The following is a 12,026-nucleotide window of genomic DNA, read 5'->3' as shown; positions in this document are numbered from 1 at the left end:
AGGACACACAAAAAAGAAACAAACTGAAAGAAAGAAAGGAGTGAGTGGTTACATGATAGAAGTGTTGAATTCCATCAGTCCAGTGATCCATGCAGAGAGAGAGAGAGAGAGAGAGAGAGAGAGAGAGAGAGAGAGAGGAACAGCAGGCCGAGTCTCCTCTTGTTTCATTCCTCCCTTCGTCAAACCTCATGGTTGTGTTGCTTCATTTTAAAGGATTTTCTACTAGAACAATATGAGCTTTGTTGAAGATAACAAACAATGACCCCTAAAACACACACACACACACACACACACACACACACACACACACACACACACACACACACACACACACACACACACACACACACACACACACACACACACACACACACACACACACACACACAGAATCTGATGTTGTTGATTTTTCTGTGTTGTGTTTTTTTAGTTCTTCCATATGTGTATGTGGATAGAGAGGCACAGGTACTGTTGTTGCTAAGGGTTGGATGGTTATTGCATTTAAATTTATGTCTACAACACACACACACACACACACACATATACTCCCATTGAGCCGCTCGTCCTGCAGATTTAAAGGTCAGCTGTTCTGCGACTGCTGGACCAGTGCTGTGATCTGATTGGATGAGCTTTTGGAAGATCTAATCTAGCTGTGTCTGATCTGATGAGTTGTGTACGTGTGTGTGTGTGTGTGTGTGTGTGTTTGAGTCAGTGTGTATTTGAGTGACCCATCACTGGCTCTCTCTGTTATGTCGACTGCATTAGAATGAACACTGACCCAAATCTCAGAGAAAAACACACATGCTCATCCACTAAAAGGCTGAAAACACTTCATCTATATTATAGCGTACATTGTCCGAAAGCTGTTTTCCAGATCTTTCTCTTTTTTTTCATATTCCCTGAAGGCTGAGTCCAGAGCGGTTGGCTATAGCGTGGCTAACTCACTCAGTGAAGCATCTTTTCCTTCTGCTCTTTGATTCGGTTACTCATCAGTCAGAGACTCGAGGGGGAAAAGCACTAGGGTCTATCGAATGAAACGTGAAATGTTACAGCTAACAAATATTCGTTTTGAAAGCCTGAGTCAGCTGTGGTTGTGAACATTTGAAGTGCGCCGTTCATTGAGGTTTGGATCCTCGTGACGGGAGAACTTCAGCTCAATCAGGGCCTGTCGTGTGGATTTAACAGCTGGATGGTCATACTTGAAAATATGGTACCAAAACCGGATACGTGAAACTGAATATTCAACGCTCACTTTGAAACGGAGCTATTCTTCAGATCTCTGTAGTTACAATATTCCATATATGGAGAATAAGGAGTTTGATATGGTTTTCCAAGTCTTCTGTCATTATGAAATTAATAAGAATAATAACAATAATAGACGGTGCAGTGGCGCAGTGGTTAGCACTGTCGCCTCACAGCAAGAGGGTCACTAGTTCAAGTCTTGGCTGAGTTAGTTGTCATTTCTGTGTGGAGTTAGCATGTTCTCCCTGTGTTCGCGTGAGTTTCTTCCAGTTTCCCCCACAAGTCCAAAGAAATGCGCTATAGGTGAATTGGGTAAGCTAAATTGTCCATAGTGTATGTGTTTGAATGAGAGTAAATGGGTGTTTCCCAGAACTAGGATGCAGCTGGAAGGGCATCGCCTGTGTAACACAAATGCTGGATAAGTTTCAGCAGTTCATTCTGCTGTGGCGACCCCTGATTAATAAAGAGACTAAAAAGAAAATGAATGAATAAATGCATAATAATAGTAATATATTCTTCTTTTTTCTCTTATTATTAGTCAAGTAATAAAAAAAAAACTCCACAGTAACAATACTAGTATATTTAATAATTATAAAATATTCCAGTTATTATTAATAAACAAAAATACAAATTCACAGTAATTATAATAATAATAATATTTTATATTAATAATATTTTAGAATAATCTATATTTCTTTTTCTTGTTATTAGTCAATTATTTAAAAAATAAAACTTCATAGTAACAATACTATTATACTTAATAATAATAGAATATTAGTTATTATCAATAAACAAACATACATATTCATAGTAATAATAATAATATATTTAATAATAATATATTCTTCTTTTCCCTCTTATTATAAGTCAATTAATAAAAATAAAATTTCATAGTAACAAGAATAATATATTTATTAATGAAATATTCGTTGTTAACAATAAACAAAATACAAATTCACAGTAATAATAGTTATAATAATAATAATTAAACTACTACTACTAATAATCATAATAATAACAACAAAAATTATATATTTAATAATATTATTTTTCTTATTATTAATTGGTTAGTAAAAAATACAACTCCATAGTAACAATAATATTATATATTATATAATAAATAATAATAATAATAATAAATAATCAAATATTCCAGTTATCACTACAAGCATTAATTACTATTATTATTTTTATTATTATTGCTGTTAATATTGAAGAGGAATTCTCATAACAATGGAACAACATATTAGCAATTATTTATAAGTTACAAAACTTCCTTCTTATGGAGTTTCTTCCTTATTATTACAAGCATTATTGTTGTTGTTGTTTTTTCTGGTCTCTTTCTGTATGTTTGGTTTTGTCCTGATATTGGTCTTATCCATCCCTTTCAATGTATAACTTGTAGAACATTTAATTTGCACAGTATTATTTATTACCATTAAATAGCCTTAGACACAAAAAAACTCAAAATAAATGACAAAAATTACCTAAAATCAGGCAGTAAATAACTCTTTCGGATACATTGGTGCATAATTCATTGCAAAACAAGGAAATAAGGAAACAGTGCCCAAAATTGTATTAATATTGTTTTTATATACTCAAGAGATCCTCTGTGGTGGCAGAAGAATGAGCAGAAATCTGCAAACAAACACACACACAGCACACCCACACTATACGTCAGTCAATAAGAGATACTAACTGGGGCAACACTATATTTATTGTGACAAGACTGAATATTTCATTCTTTGTCTCTCTCTCCTCGCTCACACACACACACACACACACACAAACACACACTTAGAGACAGATGGTAAATCCCCAGCCCCTTCACATTTTTAATGTGTGTTTACACCTTGTGTTAAATCTAAATCACGTTAATCTCCCAGCGTGGTCATTGGGGATTTGCGAGCTTGTGTTTTATGGTATATTCTTTATTTAAAAATACCTGCTTTGTTCTCTCGACACGAGCCTGACTAAAAATGAAATGTCTAATTCCATCCATGCAGCAATTTCTTCTTCTTTTTTTTTTAAACACAGAGGCAGGAAACTATTAAGACCAAAATGTTCTGACCAGTTAAAATCCAGCAGTGATGTAGTGACAACAGAATGTGGCCACAAAAATGCTTCATAGCAAATCCATCCCATTGCGAACAGTACACAGGGTGGGATTACCCTGCCAGTCTGGAATGTGTGTTGTGTTTTAGCCTGGAGTGAGTGAGTTGTGTGTGTGTGTAGAGCAGCACCGTGTGATGTTATTCGTTGGTTGGCACGGTGACAGGTTGGCATGGTGCTACCGTAAGGAGACTGGCACTTTGCCTGCTGCCATACATCTCAATCTGCATGACATCATAGCAGCTCCTAGCAACCACACACATCACCCCTCCCCCATACACGCCCACAAAGGGCCATTCACAAGCATAGTGCCCTGGCCTTTCTCCCTCACTGGAGGCTCTTTCTGAGCTCCGATCCATACTGACGCTAGAAAGTTATAGAAAGCCAATATGGTCAAACGGGATGATAACTAGACTAAAAGAACAGGCGCTGGTCTTGTTGAAGTGATGGTCATGTTGAAATGGAAAAGAAAATCTGTATTTTCATGGCTAAAATTACATAAAAATAATAATAATAACAGAAAGGGAAATAAATTATCTGGAAGCAAATTACAGATTTGTATGAACGCTGTCATTTAAGTGATTTATACAGTGTGTTTGCTCCATATAATTAGTGCCACATTGTTTCTATACTTTTCCTCATTATTTTTCCTTCAGCTTAGTCCCTTATTTATCAGGGGTCGCCAAAGCGGAATTAACCACCAACTATTCCAGCATATGTTTTACACAGCGAATGCCCTTCTAGCTGCAACCCAGAACTGGGAAACACCCACACATGCACTCATACACCAACACAAATTTTTGTTTACCCAATTCACCTATAGCGCAAGTCTTTGAACTGTGGGGGAAGCCGGAGCACCCGAAGGAAACCCACGCAAACACGAAGAGAACATGCAAACTCCACATAAAAATGCCAACTGGCTCAGCCATTACTCAAACCAGCGACCTTCTTGCTTCGGACTCCGCCCTCTCTATACTGCCACCCTAGGCGGCCGCCTAGGTCGCCTCTATGTACGCGCCGGCCCTGTGTCTATGTCTATACAGCTATAGATGAATATTAAGAGACCACTTTTAAATTTCCTGATTCTTAAGGTTTACAATTGTTCAATTTCTTCATTAAAGTTACGCTTTTAATTCTGCTACAAGGCCACAAGGTCTTATGTTGGTCACACATGACATACAGGTTAGAGTTCACCAAGAAAAGTAAACAATTTCCTCTCACAAGTTTCCTCTCTCACATTGCGTTGGGTATATGGAAGTCGATGCATGAACGTTGTATGAACACCTTAAATGCTGACTTAACTTTATTAACTATTCCTTAAATTTATTTTGAAGACCGATTCATAAAAAAAACTGTTCGTGAGAGTCATTTATTTATAAACACCTCACTTCGATTAGGGTTGAGTCGATTATGATTTCTATCGCTGATTGCCAATAGAAATCATAATGCTGAGCCGGTATCGTGATCCTCTGCCCCGCCCCCATCGCAGCAGCAACCCGTTTGTGAAAAACACACTCTTAGGCCTCGTTTACACTAGTATGTCTTAGTTTCAAAACAACATTTTTGGTGGCATTTATTGGCGTTTAAGCTCTAGACTGTCAGCAGGTGCTTTGAGCACAAAACCCCAGAGAGCAGAGCACGTTGGAAAGTTTACAGTTTATCAAGGATGTACCACTGGATCGTGTCTCACTATAGTTGTTCAACGTGATATTTAATTAATCTTGTCTGAATCTAATGACTTTTCGGTCTTTTGAATCTATCATGTAACATGTCACAGCGTCAGTACACTACTTCAATCTTTCGCTTGGTTGGGCACCTTTTTTAACCAACCAAGTTTGTCGATGCCATTACTATGACACAGATCACTGCCTATTCATGCCAGAGTCCAGCAGAAAAAATGATTGACAGGTCGTCAATCATTACCTTGCATTTATTTATCTTATCTTTATTTACTTATGATTGGGTTATGAGTAAAACAAAGACCATGCGGGTCAGGTAGTTTAAACGGTAGGCTCAAAATAATTATTTTGTTATGAATTACTTATTCATAAATAATTAATTCCCTGCCACCTACAATGACGATGACATCGTCCATCACGATGTTTCACATTAGACATTGTATGATGCTAAATTGGTCAACATCACCCAACCTTTGTTCCGATGTCATTTTGACTGTTGAAAATAGCAGCCTTTTTAAATGTAACATTTTTGTTTGTTTTTAAATAATTTTTGCCTATTTTACACGTGCTCTGGAGACCTAATTTAACTAATTTAATGAACTTTAGTTTCATGTAATTGCATCCTATGACGATAAACTGTTTCACATGATTTGTTGCTCAAGCTTTAGAAAGCTTAGCTGAACAAGTAAATGAAAATGACTACGTTTACGTCACCACCATATTCACAATTCCTCCTGAGATTCATGTCATTTCGGGTATTTCTTTTTTAATTTGTCGACATTAACTGCAGTTTGGCACTTTCACTTTCATTCAGGAACATTTCATGCACTGCTGCTAGACACAAACCAGATATTGGATGCGAGTATGAACTGCTGGAAAGGGTTGTTTTAATGGAATTTGATACAGCATGCCATATGAGGGAAAAAAAAACCTTGGTATTTCGTGATGCAGGTGTCTGTGGTCCTTCACTGACTCGGTAGGTGCTGAGAATAGTGTCAAACAGCTGTGTGTGTGTGGAATATCCTGTCGCAAAATTCAGTGAAAATCCTACATGACGATAATAGTTTGATTGCGGTGTTTACATGTCTGTACTGCACTTCAATAATGAAACTAAAATCGGCATACTGCACATGACTTAATTTCATTTCTGTTTAGTTTGATTATGATTTTAGTCAGATTAAATGAATCAAAAATCACTGTTTACATAATAGACTCTTATTCAGAGTATGTCTTAATCATATTAAAATCAAATTATTGGTGTCTATGCAAACACTCAATTATTCATAGTTCACTCTGTTTTTAGTGGAAACACCACTAACAATATTACTCCAGAATGCCTTGATTTAAATGAATAAGAAAGCATGTAACATTTCCTAATTAAAACAATTAGTTGATTAGTTCGGAACTATAGTAACATTTGACACTTTAGGAAGAACTTTCCTCATTTTAGTGTGTCAAATCCAGTGAGGAATCACCGCACCCTGTGCAATAGCTGGAAAGTGTGTTTTAGTGAATAAGCATTTTTCCTTATCTTACCTGGTCTATAGTTGCTCATTAGTGCTTACACATACACACATGCACTCTCAGCACTTCTCACTCACACCTCTTAATGAGCACAAACTAATGGAAGCTAATAATGTGTATGCGCGTACGTGCGCGAGCCTGTGCGGGTGTAATTGGGGGTTAAATTGAATGAAGGTGGATCACCCGCTGTGACAATATCGGTTTATTTAACTACATAATGGGAGCGTGTGTTGGTGCATTTTGTATATATGTGTGTGTGTCCCAGCCAGAGCGCACTCACTTTCTCACGCTTATCTCTCTCTCAAACACATAGCAGAGATGCTACATGGCTCTAAATACACCGTGGCATATTTTAGGCCTGTCTATGGCTCCCATCACTCAAACTCACTGGGATCATTCTGAAGGAAATGTTGAGGCTTTTGGGCCTACGCAAGAGAAGGAGAAAATTCATACACATGGCTTTTCTTACTGCATTGCTGTGTGTGAGTGTGTGTGTGTGTGTGTGTGTGTGTTTGTGCATTCCCATGGGATCAGATTACTATCATAGGGACAAGTAATAGGAGAATACACTGGAGCTTTTTTTCATCTTGTCCATATTCTGAGACACACACACAAACGTTAGTTTGTTTTTGGATGTTTGTAAGGTAATATTAGGTTGCAATGTGTGATTTAAGGGCAGAATGAGCATTTCTTTTGCCAAAGGACTGTGTGCGAGTGTGTATACGTGTGTTTGCTTGTCTGATTTATAGAGGTAAATTAGGGTTTCCTTTTCCTGCTTTGGTTTGCAGCAAGAAGTCCAATCAAAAGTGGTATAAATCTGAACCTAATTCGCCCTGACAATCACAAAACCCCTCTGTTTTTTCCCCTCTCTCTTCAGCAACGTCTAATGGAACACAGGAAGGCTTGGAAAACAGAGAAGGTGGGGTTTGTAGTACGAGATCCATGAAGATCATCATGAAAGTGGGCCAAGGTGAGTCACACACACACACACACACCTTCTTTATCTTCAGCATGTCCAAAGGTACAGTCATTTAAGCCTCATTTGGTGCACGATTAAGTCAACTGACTCACTGACCACCAATTAGATTACAGTTAAACATTATCCAAGTTAGCATTACCTCATAACTTCACATTCACACACAGAGCGTACATAGTTTAAGTCATAAAAGCCATCTCATGAGCAGGACCCTGACACCCGAATGTAAACAAATGCATATGCTGTACTGAAACTGATTTCCTTGAATGTTCTCGTTCCTAATTGGTTATGTATGTGATCGTATGTTTTAGATCCAAATGCACCAGATCCAGATTTACCAGACCTCCCAGACCGGCCGTATGACAATGAGATCAAGGACCCCACAACCAGCCCTTCTCGCAAGACTGAACGAGGCAGAGAGAATGAAGTGGACGGGAATGGATCCAAAATGCCCGGCAAAGGTGAGGAAACACAAATCACCTGTGTTTACGCCAGCTGGTTTGGGATCATGATGGTGTTTTCCTATTACTGACATGGGATGTTCAGAGGACAAACTGATCTGAGATCTGCCACAGTAAATGTCACTGGGAAACCCAACAGATGAACTGCAGCAATGCAGAGCTACTGCCTCCCTCAGGCAGCCGCGTGTGTGTTAGAGAGAGAGAGAGAGACAGGAGTTAATGTAGCATGTCTTTATCACGTCCTAGCAGCCATTAACCTACGGGAGGTCTAAACTTCATTAGGAGAGAAAGAAAGAGAGAAACATGGAGACAGAATCATTAAGAAAGAACAGAGGACTCAAACTGTATCTCTGCAGTGATCACAGCGCTTAAGATTCCTGAGGTCAGATTCATCCTCTCAGAGGACGCATTATACTCAAGACACGAACCGCTATTACATCTTCTCAAAATCGGCTAGCTGGTGGGTTATGTGAATGACCAGCTGACTGATGTGTGTAATTATGCTTGGTTCGGGATCACCTGGTATCATTCAGACATACTTGCATAAGATGTTGGTATGAAATGGAAATTCATTTCTTTTATTATAGCATAAAACCAAATCAAAGTGTAATGACCATGTTTTTTGTTAAGAGGTTAATGATTTATTTGTAGTAAAACCATGGTTAAATTTCATAAGGCTTCTCGTATTGTACAATCCCTTAATTCAAGTTTTCACACTTAGCTAAAGCTTGATACTGATTGCTAGTGTTGGGGGTAACGCATTATAAATATTGCTCATTATGCAATAATACTTCTTTTACAAAGTACTGAGTAATTTAACGCATTAATTTAAAAAATAAGTAATATTATTTGAGTTACTTGAAAAAATGTAACGCAAGTTACTTTTTACTTTGCTTAATTGGCTTTTACAAAATATATTGCGGAATAAAAATGACCTTAGTCAGGCTGAATCAGAGCAAACTGTGACAGACAGTCGTCTCGCACTCATCATCATCATCCGGTCTCTTTTTTCACAGCAAATCAGTCAGTGTACTGTTCTAGTAACTGAATAACTCAGGATAGAGGTTTATTTCGAGTCAGAGGGGGTGTCTTGTATGTTAGTACTTACTAAAGATGCAAATAATTTCACGGCGACTCCCCTCAATTTAATGAACTGGTTCGACCTGTTCACTTAGCAGATCTGGTTAAAACAAACGATTTATTTGCGAATCACCCGTCAGCACTACAGTCAGTTAGAAATAATGGCAGGCTGGATACTTACATTTTTGCGATAGATTCCTGTTATTTTGAACTCGGCGAAGAAAAGAAATGGATTGTTGTTAAGTTTAGATTATGCGTAAGTAAAACTCTTTAAGTAAACTGTAAGAAACATGACATCAAAGAAAACAAACAAAACTGGATGCGAAACACTACACCCCGCAGCCCACTTGCAGCTAAACAACAAATGATTGACATCAGTTCATGTTCTCCAGGTAAAACTATTAATTCAACTAAACTTAAAATATGGTTATTGCTTTTATTGTTGAGGAGATGCTGCCAAGCGTCTAGTGTTACTGTATAAGCAACTTAATCGCGTCTTAAATTTTGTTCAAGAGTTGTCCAAAGTGTCTGACTCCAAAAAAGCATAAATATATATTTTCCTTCTAATATTAACAACAGCGTGCTTAATGCACAAGATTGGTTTGGGCTGGGGCGCGTCCGGCCAAGCTCCTCTGCGACAAATGCAGGAAGGTGATGTGACGCTCTCCACATGTAGCAAAACCATAGAGCGAAACAGACATCAAAATGGAAAAATGTAAGTTTGCGTATTCCTGGTTGGAGAAAGACAAATTTAAACATTGGCTGAAGCATGTCGCTGAAAACAACCACATAATTTATTCTTTCACTTCTTTGTTTTTTTCCAAGCTTGTCTGAGTGGTTGTACTCCATTGATTTATGTAACTACAACTGTTTATTAACAACTGTTTATTAAGTTAAAGGTTTGACACTGATTAGAACTTGAAGTGGTGATTATGTCTTCAAATATTTTGAGAAGGTCTTTAAAAAGTATTAAAAAGGTATTGAAGTTACCTTTAGCATCTACCCTATAATAAACTGTTTCATGTTAGTACTCTTAGGCTTTATTGCATTCTTTATCTCAATAGACAGTGAATTTACTTAACTAATAACACAAAACATTCAAAAGTAGCAAACACATTGCATTACATGCTTTCATTAATCTGAATATACAGCATGTAGAGCTCTGGCCTCTGAAAGTTCTAATAATATAATTTTATCCTACATTTTTTAAAGAGGTTAATAATAAGTTATTGTAGGCTATATAGTTTGTTGTTAATTGCAGAGATTCTCTATAAAAAGGTGAAGAAAACACCAAGTTCTGAAAGAGATCAGACCTTAGCCAGAAAAGGAAAAGTAAAGCAAATGTAATAGTAACTCAAAAGTGATATATTGCATTACTTTCCATACAAAGTAACCAACACAATTAGTTGACTCAATACTGTAGTGCACTTCTTTCTAAAGTAACTTTCCCCAACACTGCTGATTGCAGGTTTGGCATTCTGTCCCGGGAGAGAGCCCTGAGCTTGGAGATCCTTGAGCCCAGGGCTCCCTCCTGGTTATTTAGTATAGCAGGGGGTCCAAGATCAGGTAGGTCTCGAGAGCTCCCCTAGTATAGGAGGGAAAAAAAGGGTGGACGGGGGGGACTTTTCAAAATCGAAGATAGGAGAAGTAAGGAAATTGGCTATTTATGTAGCCTTGAATTCGTCTGATTGGTTTATCGTTAATTGTTGATGCGAGACCAGCCATGGTCAATCATGACACGTGATCCCCCTGAAATGAGTTTATAAAACTTCACTTAAAATCTATTTCCACAAAGAAAATATTTAGCAGAACAAGTTTTTAATACATTCATAATAATTGAGTGTTGCTCTGAACTATAATTTGAAAGGCTTATTTCAATCAGGGTGTGTGTTGTTTAGCTTCATACTGTTGTTAAATACACTTGACAACATGGATTTTATTGTCAGGCAGAAAACTGTGTATTCGTAATGCAGGAGTCATCGGTAGCCATTTCAGCTGGCAGCGCAACAATACACACAGCAACAGTTTTATTTACTTTAATGGTAGCTCAGTGCCAATGCTAACAAACACTAAGGCTTTTTTTTTTTTCTACAACCATTGCAGATTATCTTTACCTCAGACAACCGAGGCCAACACTAAACACTGTTAATGAGAGCACTAACGTCGTTCTTAATGATAATTCACACTGAAAGAGAAAAACGAGTGTGTGCCACCTTATAATGCCTACCCTTTTTCTTTCAGACACAAGAAACCAGAACAACAGTCCCGGTTCTGTGGAAGGAATATTCGGCTCTAAACCAGCTCTCTTCGCTGCCATCGGAGCGGGCTGTGTGATCTTCCTCCTAATCATAATCATCCTCATCGTCTTGCTCCTCAAGCTTCGCAAGAGAACCCGGAAGCACTCGCAACCCAGGGGCGGGACTGCCCTGTCACTCAGCACTCTGGCCACGCCCAAAGGAGCCGCCCAGGCCGGCTCGGAGCCCAGTGACATCATCATCCCCCTGCGGACAACAGAGAATAACTACTGTCCCCACTATGAAAAAGTTAGCGGAGACTATGGACACCCCGTCTACATAGTGCAGGAAATGCCACCGCAGAGCCCTGCCAATATCTACTACAAAGTCTGAGCGAATGAGAGCCAAGCAAGCGCAATAAGAACTCGTTTTTTGTAAGGTCTCCTGAATCTTTTTTCATTGCCTAACCCCATCTGCGAGAGGATGGAGAGGGACAAGTGGAAAGGAGGAACGCAAAAGACTCCGTGGATGATTCCTCTCGGATTTCCCTTCCCTCCGTCCGCTTTCCGAACACTACACTGTGTGTATGTGTGTGTGCCGGTCGCTCTCGATGCGTGTGAAACGGCAGAAAACCTTCCCCAAAATTGCGTGGCACTCAGGCACGGACTTCACCGCTGAAGATCAGCCGACAACCAATCACAGAGGGATGCTAGAGTGA

General features: G+C 38.5%; 1 protein-coding gene across 1 annotated transcript in view; it reads left to right on the top strand.

The window, feature by feature from the left end:
- Window positions 1-11,701, top strand: part of efnb1 (ephrin-B1) — a 57,533-nt gene extending 45,832 nt beyond the window's left edge. The window contains 3 exon segments of the mRNA NM_131805.1: window positions 7,435-7,527; window positions 7,845-7,994; window positions 11,316-11,701. Of these exon segments, the coding sequence (NP_571880.1) occupies window positions 7,435-7,527; window positions 7,845-7,994; window positions 11,316-11,701 (629 nt within the window).
- The last annotated feature ends 325 nt before the right edge of the window (window positions 11,702-12,026 follow it).

The sequence above is a fragment of the Danio rerio genome, chromosome 5 (assembly GCF_052040795.2).
Source record: "Danio rerio strain M-AB ecotype USA chromosome 5, GRCz13ab, whole genome shotgun sequence".
Lineage (NCBI taxonomy): Eukaryota > Metazoa > Chordata > Actinopteri > Cypriniformes > Danionidae > Danio > Danio rerio.
Note: the sequence above shows the minus strand (reverse complement) of the source record. Positions and strands in the feature narration are given on the sequence as shown.